At 44.2% G+C, this 15,527-nt stretch overlaps 1 protein-coding gene across 1 annotated transcript in view; it reads right to left on the reverse strand.

The window, feature by feature from the left end:
• The window catches only part of LOC132805755 (sodium channel protein type 8 subunit alpha-like), a 420,353-nt gene that overhangs the window by 225,973 nt on the left and 178,853 nt on the right, over positions 1–15,527 (reverse strand). The window contains exons 22-23 of the mRNA XM_060820986.1: positions 7,817–8,101; positions 5,637–5,690 (exon numbers count right to left, since the gene is read on the reverse strand). Coding sequence (XP_060676969.1) covers positions 5,637–5,690; positions 7,817–8,101 — 339 coding nt within the window. The remainder of the gene's footprint in view (positions 1–5,636; positions 5,691–7,816; positions 8,102–15,527) is intronic.

Raw genomic sequence — 15,527 nt, forward strand, 5'->3', positions numbered from 1 at the left:
ACATGAGCTTCGTAGCTCCAACACACCAGCTTCATATTCACAACACACCAGCTTCATATCCACAACACACCAGCTTCTTACCCACAACACACCAGCTTCTTACCCACAACATGCTAGCTTCAAATCCACAACACACCAGCTCTATATCCACAATCGACCATCGTCATATTCACAAAACGTCAGCTTCATAACTACAACACACCAGCTTCATAACCAAAACACACTAGCTTCATATCCACAACACGCCAGCTTCATATCCACAACACGCCAGCTTCATATCCACAACACACCAGCTTCATAACCACAACACACCAGCTTCATAACCACAACACGCCCGATTCATATCCACAACACGCCAGCTTCATATCCAGAACACACGAGCTTCAGATCCATAACACACTAGCTTCATATCCAAAACACACCAGTTTCATAACCAAAACACACTAGCTTCATATCCACAACATGCCAGCTTCATATCCACAACACGCCAGCTTCATATCCACAACACACCAGCTTCATATCCACAACACACCAGCTTCATAGTCACAACACACCAGCTTCATACCCACAACACACCAGCTTCATATCCACAACACACCAGCTTCATATCCACAACACACCAGCTTCATATCCACTACATACCAGCTTCATACCCACAACATACCAGCTTCATATCCACAACACACCAGCTTCATATTCACTACATACCAGCTTCATAACCACAACACACCAGCTCTATATCCACAACATGCCAGCTTCATACCAGAACTGTCCAGTTTCATATCCACAACACGCCAGCTTGATATCCACAACACAGGAGCTTCGTAGCTCCAACACACCAGCTTCACATTCACAACACACCAGCTTCATATCCACAACACACCAGCTTCATACCCACAACACGCCAGCTTCAAAGCCACAACACGCCAGCTCTATATCCACAATAGACCATCGTCATATCCACAAAACGTCAGCTTCATAACCACAACACACCAGCTTCATAACCAAAACACACTAGCTTCATATCCACAACATGCCAGCTTCATATCCACAACACGCCAGCTTCATATCCATAACATGCCAGCTTCATATCCATAACACGTCAGCTTCATATCCACAACACGTCAGCTTCATATCCACAACACGCCAGCTCTATATCCACAATAGACCATCGTCATATCCACAAAACGTCAGCTTCATAACCACAACACACCAGCTTCATAACCAAAACACACCAGCATCATAGCCACAACATACCAGCTTCATAACCAAAACTCACCAGCTTCATAACCACAACACACCAGATTCATATCTACAACATACCAGCTTCATATCCACAACACATCAGCTTCATATCCACAACACACCAGCTTCATAACCACAACACACCAGATTTATATCTACAACATACCAGCTTGATATCCACAACACATCAGCTTCATATCCACAACACGACAGCTTCATATCCTCAACACACGAGCTTCATATCCTCAACACACCAGCTTCATAACCACAACACACCAGCTTCATATCCACAACACACCAGCTTCATATCCACAACACACCAGCTTCATATCCACAACACGCCAGCTTCATATCCACAATACACTAGCTCTATGACCACAACATGCCAGCTTCATATCCACAACACGCCAGCTCTACATCCACAACATACCAGCTTTATACCCACAACACACCAGCTTCATATCCACAACACACCAGCTTCATATCCACAACACATCAGCTTCATATCCACAACACGCCAGCTTCATATCCTCAACATGCCAGCTTCATATCCTCAACACGCCAGCTTCATAACCACAACACGCCAGCTTCATATCCACAATACACTAGCTCTATAACCACAACATGCCAGCTTCATATCCACAACTCGCCAGCTTCATATCCACAACACACCAGCTTCATACCCACAACACACCAGCTTCATATCCACAACACACCAGCTTCATATCCACAACACACCAGCTTCATATCCACAACACATCAGCTTCATATCCACAACACGCCAGCTTCATATCCACAACTCGCCAGCTTCATAACCACAACACACCAGCTTCATATTCACAATATGACAGCACCATAATTACAACACACCACTGTAAGCACAATGTGCCAACTCCATAACCAAAACACATCAGTAGTGTAAGCACAATATGCCTGTTTCATAACCACAGCACACCAGCTCTGTAACCACAACATGATGGCTCCATAACCACAATACACTGGCACTGTAAATACAACATGCCAGCTCCATAACCACAACACATCAGTGTAACCACAAAGTGCTGATCCCGTAAGCACAACATGCCAGCTTCATATACACAACACGCCAGCAGTGTAACCACAACAATTCCTCTCTGTAACCACAACACCCCAGATCTATAGCCACAACACACCAGCTCTGTAACCATAACATGGCAGGTGGAATCTCTTAGGAGATACTCTACATAATTTGCTGTCTTCCTGGTGTGTAATAAACCTTTCTTGTTCCTCAAGAATGAGCCTCATTAGCCAACACTTCATACAGTCACCTTTCACTACTCACTATTAGAAAGTACACAAAACTAGTACTCATAAGTGGGATTGGTGGTCATGTATCTCCCCAAAGAGGATCCTTTCGGAATCAGGTACCACAGTGAGCATCACTTAAATCACCTGTGTCATGGCATGTGTAATGGATTATCCAGGTCAGTAAGCATGCAAACAACAACGGACATGCAATTAATCATTCACACTCCACTCCCAATACCTCCCCACAGCCCCAAGGCACCTTCCCACGCAATCGCAGAAGGTGTGACACCTGCCTGTTGACCTCCTCAATATCCACGGGCCCAAACATACCTTCCAGCTGAAGCAGCACTTTACCTGCACTTCCCACAATCTAGTCTGCTGTATTCACTGCTCACAACATGGTGTCCTCTATATTGGGGAAATGAAGCCTAGACTGGGTGACCAGTTCGCAGAACACCTACGCTCTGTCCACAAAAATAACCCTAAGCTTCCAGTTGCCTGTCACTTCAAGATACCAGCCTGTTCCCATGACAACATTTCAATGTCATGCCGACTGCAGGACTCCAATTCAGCTCAGCGCAGGCTGGAAGAACAGCATCTCGTTTTCCACTTGTGGACCCTGAGCCATCTCAATATTGAGCTCAAGCATTTTAGAGCCTGAGTATCTTCTTCCATGTCTTTTCCCCAGCCCCACATCCAGATCCTGTCATCACATGAGCTGCTTTTAGCATTCCTGATGAAGGGCTTATCAGCTCCTCGGCTGCTGCCAGCCCTGCTGTGCGTTTCCAGCGCTACTGACTCTCAACTGCTTTCAGCACAGCCAGCCCATTTTCACCCACTCATGGTCCCCATCATCACCCATCGAGCTTTTATTCTTCTGTAGTCTACTATCCTTTTTGGTCTCTCTCTCTCTGGACTCTGTCTTCATTTATCTGCTCACTCTTTCTTCTCTCTCCCTCCCCCACCCTCACCCCCGTGTCATCACAATAAATATCACCTTTCCCCGTATGGTTATTTGATTTGAAGTAGAGTCACACCAGGCTCGAAATGTCAACTCTGTTTCTCTCTACACAGATGCTGCTGAGTTTCTCCAGCAATTCCTGTTTTTTGTTGCAGCTCCAGCTCGGATTGTCCTGGAAAACTGCTCCAAATCTATTCACTTCATCACAACTTGAGTGAAGCTGCTTCTCTCTCAGTCAATGCAGGAACTAAAGTCTCCTGTTAAAACCATGTTGCCTTGGCGATGTTTTGCTAATGTCTGCTTTTACACACCCTGCTTACCTTTTCACTGTTAGCACACCATTTGTCGCCTACCTCAGTCAGAGTGCTGTTTCCCAAGTTGCTGCTTTACTCACCCCACTGTGGTTTCACGGTCTGTGAGCACTGTTACCGAAGTCTCTCCTGTCAACGGCTACTTTATCAATATTGCTAACCAACCAGCCTGGCCTTTGGACAGATTCCCAATTTTTTAATTATGCTTTCATCTAGAGACCCCATCACCCTGCTACAGCTGACTGGGATGCAGGACGGAGAGAGTCCAGGGCATCAAACTCTTGAGCAGGGTTCAGAAAGACCTCCCTGTCATCCGACGTATCTACAACAACAACTAAAACTTCCACAGGTGCCCTCATTGCAATAAAACATGGAAGCAGTTTCAATGGCGTATTATGTTGCAACATCTGACACAAACTGCATGAGAATATTGCAGGACAATTGATTAAAAACTTGCCCACAGTGATAGTTTCAAATGAACCCCTTAATGTATGAGAGGGTGGTTTAGGGCAGGAGTTCCAGAGCTCTGGGCCTTGGCTGGTTGAAGGCAAGATCACCAATTGTGAAGAGATTCAAACCAGGGAAGCTCCAGAGTCTAGGATGAGAGGTGTGCAGAGATTTCAGAGAGTCATGGGACTGGAGGGGAATACAGAGTTCGGTCAAGGAGGAATTTGAAAACTGATGACATCCACAAATTTGTTGGGTCCTCCAAATCGCTGGGCACTTCGGAATCCCCAACATCAGAGGCTGGTGACTCTCAGTAAGTAGGACCATCGTGCTGGGGGCCATAATTCCAGGTACAAGCCCACCACAGAGTAAGGTGAAAGATGGGTCATAGGCAGGTGGGTAGTGTGGACAGAGATAGGGCGGTGAGGTGAGTGAGGTTGCTTTGAGGTAGTTGGATCAGGACATGAGGGGTTCTTGAGTTGTCTTCTAGTCCAGTGGAGTTAGCGTTGTAGTCGTGTGGCTGGGGGCAGGGAAGGAGGAGGAGGGAGGACAGGAGGGATTGAGGGGGAAATGCGAATGTTTGGTTGGTGGGTTTGGGAGGGAAGGAGACAGTTGTGTCATTGCCCAGGACTTAGGTGAAGGTTTCTCTCTCACTATCTAGGTAAGTACATCAGAACTGTTGCAGGTTTTCCGCTTGAACTCGGGACTTAGAGACTTTTTAAGAGAGTTCCAAGGAACAGGGAAATTGCAACACCAGAAGTTCAAACTTCCCAGGTCATTCCATTGGGAGGTTACACTGCCAGGACTTCTGCAAGGTCCAGGCACACATCTCTGGTCATGCCTGGATTTTTAAATTAGGAATTGCTTTGATCATGTAAACAGAATGCACTGTCACCTTTTGCTTCTACCCCGGTAGGTGCTGATGTTTTGGCTGGGCAGATTTGCAAGTGAAGAGCAGTCAACCTCTTCCATGGACGGCCAGCAGTGTAACTGACCACCGAGCTGGTTTGAGGTGGCTGCCAACTGTGGTTTCACATCATGGCTAGCCAAGTGCATTTTCCAGCAGGAGACCTGACAGTGAGCAGGAGCAGAAATGCTAGCCGCTGTCGTGTACCTCTTGCCTAGAACACACAGGTGGCATAATATGGTGCTCAGGCTGGCACCTTGGTAACTCAGCACAGACCTGGCATCAAACCTAGGCACTTCTGCCTTGTATGGCAAAGTGACTTTACCCAAACCATGTTGAGAAGTTTCACCTCTATTTTCCTTTTGGCAATGCAACATTTCTGGAACAGAGGCTGCTGCTTGCCTTATACTGAGTCACTTAGGATATCACTGATGCCTCAACATCATGGAAAACACACCATCCATCTTGTTGCACTTACCTTTCGTGAATCAACAGCTGCATACATGATTTCCATCCAACCTTTGAAAGTAGCCTGAAAATGATCAAATGAACACCCAGTGAATAATGGGCTGCATTCAACTCTTTTGCACTATGACCAGAATTTAGCATTTCACCAATACAGGACAGGAAGGTATGCCAAGTATTCCCACATGTTCAATGAAGTCTTATTTATTTCACTCAAGAAATGTTATTAGAGATCAAATTCATCAGTCCTGCACTCCAGTGGCATGGAGTGAACATGTTTTGGAGGAGAAGGTCACAGCACTGCAACAATTCTGAAAGGAGAGGGTAAAAAAACCCCACAAAATGCGGAAAGAACTGATAGTGGTCCAAACTGGAGTTCCGTTTTCAGTACACAAAACCAGTTCAGACTGCAAAGTGTCATTTCCACGTTTTAAGTGCATTTTTCCTTGCTTGACCTCTCTGCTGGGAGAGTGACATTGGTGGATTTGCCCTCTTCAATGTATCAATTTCTCAAACTATCACAAGATGTGCTGAAGAAAAGAACACTTGTCCCTTTCTATAATTCACGTGACAATTTGGTCAGTCAGAGTTACCACCCGATCCACTTTAATCTCCTAATAAAACCTTGAGCAATGTTGCCCCATTTCCATTCCAGTCCCCTAACTCCTGCAGATTCACAAGGGTGAGCCCAGGAATGTGTGGGTACACCTATCAGGAAAGGATTGCCAGGCTGGGTGCCACCTTTCTTATAAAAAAAGCAGCTGAGGGCTGATCTAACAGGAGGTCTTTAAAATGATGAAAGATTTTTGATTGAGTGGATGCAGAGAGAGTGCTTCCACAAAGCTGGGTGAGAGGGTGAGCTGTGAGTGACTGGGCACATGCATGGCAGATGCAGTATAACATGGATAAATGCGAAGGAACTGACTTTGGGAGCAAAAACAGGAAGGCATATCATTATCTGAATGGTGATAGATTGGGAAAGGGGGAATGAGACCTGGGTGTCCTTGGACACCAAATGCAGAAAGTAATTATTGCAGGTACGGCAGGCAGTGAAGAAAGCAAATGGTAGGTTGGCCTTCATTGTGAGAGGATTTGAGTATAGGAGCAGGAAGGTCTTGCTGCTATTGTGCAGGGCCTTGGTGAGACCACCCCTGCAGTATTGTGTGCAGTTTGGGTCTCCTTATCTGAGGAAGGATGTTCTGGTGATGGAGGGAGTGCAGTTTACCAGACTGATTCCTGGGATGGCAGGACTGATTAATGTAGAGGGACTGAATCAGCGAGGAATATATTCACTGGAGTTTAAAAGAATGAGGGGGGGGGAATGTCATAGAAAGCTATAAAAGTCTAACAGGTCTAGACAGAGTAGGTGCAGGATGGATGTTCCCGATGACCAGGGAGTCCAGAAGCAGGGGTCACAGTCTAAGGATACAGGGTAGGCCATTTCGGACTGAGATGAGGAGAGATGTCTTCACCCAGAGAAGCCTGTGGAATTTTCGATCACAGAAAATGGTTAAGACCAAACCACTGAATGTTTTCAAGAAGGCTCAAAGGGCCAAATGGCCTACTCCTGATTTAATTTTCTGTTTTTGTGGGGAACAGCAGAATTGGAGGTCATTAATATAAGACAGTCACTGAGAAATTCCCATAGGGAATTCAGAAGAAGTGTCTTCACCCAGAGAGTGGTGAGGATGTAGAACACCCTCCCATACGGAATGGCTGCAGGGAAGTAGGATAGATTCATCTAAGGGAAAGCCAGACGAGCAGATGAGAGAGAAGGGAACAGAAAGCTCTTCATGAAAAGAATTCCGATGAATAAAGGTAGGAGGGTGTTGCATTGGCACATGGACCATTTGGCACAGAAACAGGCCATTCAGCCCATGTATCCCATTCCCAGATTATAGAAGGAATATTATTGCCAGTGCATCTCAAATTTGCAACGAGATCCACATGAGTCTGAGATGAGAGGTCAGAGTGGAAATAAAAATAAAAGTACAGATGCACAAAAGCACACATACATGCACATGTGTGTACCTGGACTGCCTGGGTGCCAGAGTTGGAAAATATTCCATTCCCAGGGCTATCTTCCCTTACCTTGATGGGATATTAAAGGCACTACATCAATGTAATTTGGTGTTGGGCATCAACACATACACAAAGGTCTATTAGCAGTGCCAAAATAGGAAAGAAACGTACCACTTGCAGCAAAGCCAGATATCCTGCTCCGACATTGTCAAAGTTAATCTTCACATTCTTCCATCGAATTTCATCACTGGTCTGGTTTATAAAGGCCTCACAATCTGTCTTGTTGTTTATTTCCGAGGGGAGAAACCTATATTCGGAGGTTTCATTAAAACAAAAATAATACTTTCCAGCAAAAAGGTTCACTCCCATTATGCTGAAAATGAGCCAGAAGATGAGACAGACCAGCAGTACATTCATAATGGAAGGAATGGCACCCACCAAAGCGTTGACGACAACCTGCACCAGGACGCAGAAAGAAAGAAGATCAGTGTGACAAGAAACGCCTTCGAGACCATACACCAGGAATTTTAGGTCAGGGTTTAAGCTGTTGTCGCCTTACTGCATAGTCAAGTACTATACTGTAGGGTTATGAGCTTTGACTGATGAATATTATAAAACTGCTTGAGTGATTGATCCAGCAATCCATACAGATATTTCTGATCCTGCTGTTTTGATCTTTGAAACAAGTGACAGTATTTTCTTCAACAAGTTATCTCACATCCTCCTGCTGCTCAGCTTAAACCCTGTCCTTCCAACTTTTGTTTGTGAATAAGCGGGGCCAATGGGAAAGTTAACAGCTGAGCGTGCAGTCTTATAAGCTGTTTGGAAGCAGGCAGTGGTGATTTGAGGCATGCATGCAAGTTACAGAACAGCATCTTTATGCCATTTCCTGCATATACAAGGGGTTTTACAAGCTCTTTGCAATGCATATCACAAGATAGTAGGCAAAAGCACAGCTTGGAGTGGAATCAAGTTTTGAAACAAATTCCAAGAATAAATAGATACTTTCTCCTTTATTAGACTGCGAATATTAGTAGATTGTTAAGGATAAAGAGTCAAATGATTGTTGGATAGATTTTTTCTGCCATATAGTTTGAATTTCTCAGTTTTCTCTCCCTTAGATTTTGCAGGACTACACATCATACTCTGGCTGAGAGGCCTCTATTCCATTGCTGTACCATTACTGGCCACTTGAAGGTGCTCTCAGGCAGCTCTGGGGGTGACTGCCTCCTGTCCTCCCCATGTCCCTTCTCAAGACCTGCCTGATCTTTTAACTGGACAACTTTCCAGGAAGACAGGGAACACACATGTAAAACAAAATCACAGGCATGAACACAAGGTTGACCTTCCCCATGCTGTGCCATTTTTCAAAATTCATATTTAGAAAACTCAACATTCAATACAATAAAGGTTTTCATTATTTTACCATTTATTTCATTTATAAAATATCTTCCTAACTTTCCTGTGCCATCGATTTCTTCGAGCTAAGAGCTTGACCAGACAACCTTATACCAGGCATTTTTGCCTCTTACTCTTGAGTCAAGTGTCAAAAGATTAGATCCATGTTCTTCATTCCTTTCTCTGCAAAGAGATGCCCATCCTCGGCTTGGCATTCAGCCATAGCAGCCTGGCCAAGAGGGCAGACTTACAATTAACCCTGAATCTTGCCATTTTGGAAATCCACAACAGCGGTACTCAAACCTACTATGCCACCTGAAGTTCAAAACGTCTCCAATGAACTTCATCAGATATGCAAAACAAAGATAATGTGCATTGAGAGAGACTGATCATCAATAAGCCAAAATGAAAGTAATCAGTGCATTTTACTGATGGAGTTGATGTCATAGTTTTCTCAAAAGAACCCTTTTGTCTTCCCTTCTGAATTGATCAAATTATTGAACACAGAATTAAACATTCTGAAGTGCTGTTCATAAATGTACCCCAAAGAATTTGTATGCTGCGTCATTTGGGAAGTGATTCCATTAAGAATCAGGCCACAAACCTTTGATCATGACGTGTTACGGAATTGTAAACAACATTTTACTGTGTCACTACACACAATGACCAGAGCTAATCTTCCCCTTCTGTTACAGATGCATTTGGAAAAGTGTTATCGATATACTGTATCAATGTCTAACCAATCACACTGTTGAGATTTCTTGATGTAATTGTTAAGGTTAGCAGAAAAAGGTGGTTGGTATGAATTGTCTTTAAGCACTTATAAATAAGAAAGCCTTTTGTGGTGCAGTGGTAGTATCCCTACATCTGAACCAGTAGGCCTGGATTCAAGTCACACCTGCTTCAGAGCTGTGCAATAACCTCTCTGAACAGGTTGGTTAGAAAATATCCACACATAAATAAGGAACAACTGGGACACTGAGGCTGTTGGATGAGAGCTGTAAGATTGAGCAAGTCGATAAACTCTCTCCACAAAGTAATGGCGACGAGTCGTGGTTTCTATCTCACCAACCAGCTTGGATCCTATTAACACTTACATATCCAAATGAACTATTTTCCTGTGGCTAGCTGGAGATAATTGATTTTTTTTTAGAAAGGGTGATCTGAATTGGAAAACTGAGTAGTTGTTATGCCTTTACCTATATCGGCAAAGCACATTAGTTTACATACACATACACAAGGCAAAACCATCAACTAATAATTCATCTCCCTGGCTTCCAAAAGTACCTCCACCCTCTTCTACATCATACAAAAGGAAAACTTAAACAGGAACCTCATTCTGCAATTTCAGATTTGACGTTTCAAATGGACATAATGCGATATGGCAACTGGTATACCTCTTTGAATGCTAAATACCTCTGAAGCTTGAGCTAGTAACAGCACAAAGGTATGAAACAGTGCTAGCTCCATTAAAAACCTCGGAGAGGCTATGCACCCCTCATGAAGCACTCAATGTGGTTTCAGGACAAGTGCAATTGCAACAGAGAACTACATCTTGGTATCTTTGCTTTAAAATGAAGGCACACTTGGAAATGCAGAGCAGAGGGAATTTGGGGCTGTGGCATTGGCTGGTCAGCTGCCAGTCATAAAAATCCTGCACCCCTTCCCACACCCCAGATCAGAGGGAAGAGTTTGAGCACGTGCTGCACTTGACTGTGGCACAACAATACAACAATATGCATCCAGTTGAAAGCCAATCCCTCATCCATAAAATCACTGGAATTTTTGCAAGACTCTACTGTGCCTCTTCATCAAGGTTTCATTGCAGCTTCTCCTCTCAGGAGATGAGTCGATGTTTGAGCTCACCATTTTGTTGTGATCAGACACAGTCTTCGTTTCTGTTGCTGTGGGTCATTAACTCTGAACTACCTGGATCACACCATCTGTGCTACGGAGTGTGTAGTCTGGTTGATCTACAAAGAATGGCCCTTTGATTCCTCTTAAAGATTGCTCCATCCTTGGGCCTGACACCTGTCTAACTGCATTCCCATCTGAGCTCATCCCCATCCACTTCCTCCACTGTCTGATTCTTGTTGTGGCGCCATAGTCTGACCAGACCATAGGGGCTGCTCCCTCATTAGAGAGAAGCAATTGGTGGTGACTTAACCTGAGGGCCACCAGCTGTCAGGCAAGGGAACAGGTTGAGAAAGAGAGACCTTCATGGTAACCTCAAACTGGTGATGGGAATTGAACCCACACTGTTGGCATTACGCTGCTTTATAAACCAACAATCCAGCCAACTGAGCTAAACTGATTCCCACTGTTTGGTACAACTCTGATGACTCCTTCTCAATCCTCAGTGAGGTCTTCGGTGCCTTTCCTGTGGAGCTGGAGCTTCATGCTCCTGAAGTATAGCTTGCTTTTTATATCACTTACTACTGTTAGTTTCAAGGGAAAGGGTCAAATAGTCTTTGATCTGGCTAGAGCATCCAGTAAATGAACTGTCTGGTGTTTCATTTGCTGTATTGTATTACCAGGAGGATTGATGTAAGGAGCTGGATTAAACCTTTGCAATTTGGAATGCTCTCTACCTTTCTGTCTGGTTTGTGAGCTGGTGGAGTGATGGCAAACTGTTGCAATTTTCTCAAATCAAATGGGGGAGCAGGATACCATTATTTGACAGAAATTCATTTGGGATATGCTCTCACCTTCAGTGGAACGTCTTGATTATCTTTTTTTTTGAAACCTGTCTTATTCTGAAGGAATATGAATAATAGCCAGAACATGAAATCGTTCATTTCCTTCAAGTCAAAAACAAAAGCTGTCATTTCTCCCAGGGCTTTTGCGGTATTTGCTGTTTGTCTTTGAGCAATTGGTGCACATCATGTTTTTTTTCAATGTCCTTGTTCAGCAAAGGTTAGTAAATTTGCTGTATTATATTGGGCGGCACGGTGGCACAGTGGTTAGCACTGCTGCCTCACAGCGCCAGAGACCTGGGTTCAATTCCTGCCTCAGGTGACTCACGGTGTGGAGTTTGCATGTTTGCCCCGTGTCTGTGTGGGTTTCCTCCCACAGTTCAAAGATGCGTGGGTCAGGTGAATGAGCCATGCTAAATTGCCCCTAGTGTTAGGTTAGGGGTATGGGTGGGTGGCGGGTCGGTGTGGACTTGTTGGGCCGTATGTAAGTAATCTAATCTAAATTCACTTCTCCAACTGTGAAGAGCTCTGGATGCATTCACTTTCCTTATTTACATTGGTAACATGTCAATGATGTGGGCGCCATGGTGGGTTGATAAGTTATACATTTTTTCCCTGTATTTTTCATGCACAGGTGAAAATAAATTTATATTCTATTCTAATATTGCAGGTTTCAAATCTTTGCTTCTGAACGTTTGTCAATTGACACCGCTCTGCTAGCTCTTCCTAGCCAGTGCTGTCAACAAGCTCGACATAATGTATCAATAATAAGCTCCTGGCTTCTCATCCGTTTGTATCATTGGCTAAACTGCAACTGGTACACCAGCAGTGTTTTCTCAGTTTCAAGAACCTCATGGAGTCTTGTGGAAATTCCTCATGAGCTGCTTAGATTTCAAATGGTACATCCAATCATTTGCAGCTTTTAAACGGTGTGGGGAAAATAGTAGCAGGTCCAATTCATCAAACACAATATGCCCCCAAAACCCCCAAAAATCTTCATTGTGCCAACTTGTGCATGTCTTCACTTTCGTTGATTTCACCACTGACAGAAGCTTGGTTAAGTGGCTTTAGTGGCTACACAAGCACACTTTCTCACTCGCTTTCACTATCACCAGGGAGATACTCAATGAATTTTATGCATCAGTGTTTACGTGGAGAAGGATATGGAAGATATACAATGTGGGGAAATAAACAGTGACATCTTAAAAAATGTCCATATTTCAGAGGAGGTGGTGCTGGATGTCTTAAAATGCATAAAGGTGGCTAAATCCCCAGGACCTGATCAGGCGTACCCTAGAACTTTGTGGGAAGCTAGGGAAATGATTGCTGGACCCCTTGCTGAGATATTTGTATCATCGATAGTTACAGGTGAGGTGCTGGAAGACTGGAGACTGGCTAATGTGCCAGTTGTTGTAGTTGTGGGTATGTTCACTGAGCTGAGAAGTTCATTTGCAGACATTTCGTCCCCTGTCTGGGTGCCATCTTGAGTGCTTTGGAGCCTCCTGTACGGTGTACTGTACTGCGTCTTCTGGAATTTATTTGGTTCCATTCCTGCTGCTTCCGGTTGCCGGTTCCAGTTCTTCATTGTAGTGGCAAGAGGATGATGGCGGAAGGTTGCTTTTCAGACTGGAGGCCTGTGACCACCGACCAAGGATCGGTGCTGGGACCACTGCTCTTTGGCATTTATGTAAATGATTTGGATGTGAACATTGGAGGTAGAGTTAGTAAGTTTGCAAATGACACCAAAATTGGAGGTGTAGTGGACAGCAAAGAAGGTTACCTCAGAGAACAACGGGACCTTGATCAGATGGGCTAATGGGCTGAGGAGTGGCAAATGGAGTTTAATTCAGATAAATGTGAGGCACTGCATTTTGAAAAGGCAAATCATGGCAGGACTTAGAAGATTAAAGGTAGGGTCCTGGGGAGTGCTGCTGAACAAAGAGACCTTGGAGTGCAGGTTCATAGCTCCTTGAAAGTGGAGTCGCAGGTAGACAAGATAGAGAAGAAGGTAATTAGTATGTTGCCTTTATTGGTTAGAGTATTGAGTAGAGGAGTTGGGAGGTCATGCTGTGGCTGTACAGGATATTGATGAGGCCACTTCTGGAGTACTGTGTGCAATTCTGGTCTCCCTGCTATAGGAAGGATGTTGTGAAACCAGAAAGGGTTCAGAAATGATTTACAATGGTATTGCCAGGGTTGGAGGGTTTGAGCTACAGAGAGAGGCTGAATAGGCTGGGGCTGTTTACCTTTGAGCATCAGAGACTGAGGGGTGATGTTTTTGAGGTTTTTCAAATCATGAGGGGCATGGATAGGGTAAACAGACAAGATCTATTCCCTGGGGTGGGGGAGTCCAAAACTAGAGGGCATACGTTTAGGGTGAGAGGGAAAAGATTTAAAAGGGAGCTAAGAGGCAACTTTTTCATACAGAGGGTGGTGCCTGTATGGAATGAGGTGCCAGAGGATGTGGGGGAGACAGGCACAATTAGAACATTTAAAAGGCATCTGGATGGGTATATGAATAGGAAGGGTTTAGAGCGATATGGGTCAAGTGTTGGCAAATGGGACTCGATTAATTTAGGATATCTGGTCGGCAATGACGTGTTGGACTAAAGGGTCTGTTTCCTTGCTGTACATCTCTATGACTCAAATACGATCTTCAACAAAGCTATAATAAGCTTGCATCTGCTGGAGATCATCGTTGTTCTGACTTCTGGGCTTTCAACACGTATGCAAGAAATATGTCTTTCCATCTCTTGCACTTTCTCATACATTCTTTTTGTAGCATTGTAGCATTTAAAGTCCAGTTGAGGAGCTTTTCATTGTTGTTTGGACTTTACATCTGGAATTATTTTCACCATTTTCATGACAAAATATTGAACTGCTTTCTGGTTCTTCATTTCTTTCAATAGTTTGGCTTTATGTATTGTCCATATTAGGTTTAGTTTCTGCAAATCTTTGTTCTCAGTGCCATTATCTTGCGTCTCAATAAAGCATCTACTCTAACTTTCTTCAAGCTAAATTGGGGAAAGTGGCCAGAATATAACCTGTGCTTCAAATGTGCTATTACTGTCTCAAATGTCATCTGAAATGGCCTAACAAGTCACTCAGTTGCATCAAAACCACAATGCGCGGACCACCAGCACTGGCCTAGGTTATGGATTCAGATGTAACAAAAGCACACTCAGTGCAGTTAACCCCGCAAAATCTTCCTCAACAATAAACAGGGACTTGTGCAAAAACATTGGGAGAGCTGGCCTCCAGACTAATACAATCACACTTACTGAATCAAAACTGAGCAGATTGCGTGTCATCCTCCCTGCGCATGTCCTACATCACCAGCAGGACAGACCCAGCACAGCTTTGATCTGATTCACTGACTGTGGGATGGTTTAGGTGCCCATAGCATACAGCTTCTGCTTTTTACCATTCATGTCGCCCTATGTTGTCACTTCACCAATTTGGCACCTCTTTTTATTTAAAACTTTGCCTGGTGCTACACTCTTCATTGAACCAATGTTGTTCCCCTGACTTGATGGCAATGGTAGAGTAGGGGATATGCCAGGCCATGGGGTTACAGACTGTGAAGGAACACAGTTCTACCTCTACAGGGTACTGCACTGGCGCAATGGTATCGAGTCAATGTCTGGACAGCTCAGGAAGAGGTCCTTCAGTCCGTTGATGTCCGGCATGGACAGAAAGCCCTGTCTACCGAATCCCATTTCCCAGCACTTGGCCTGGAGCCTTCTATGCTATGGTGTTTTAAGCGTGCATTTAAATTCTTCTTAAAT

The sequence above is a fragment of the Hemiscyllium ocellatum genome, chromosome X, assembly GCF_020745735.1.
Source record: "Hemiscyllium ocellatum isolate sHemOce1 chromosome X, sHemOce1.pat.X.cur, whole genome shotgun sequence".
Lineage (NCBI taxonomy): Eukaryota > Metazoa > Chordata > Chondrichthyes > Orectolobiformes > Hemiscylliidae > Hemiscyllium > Hemiscyllium ocellatum.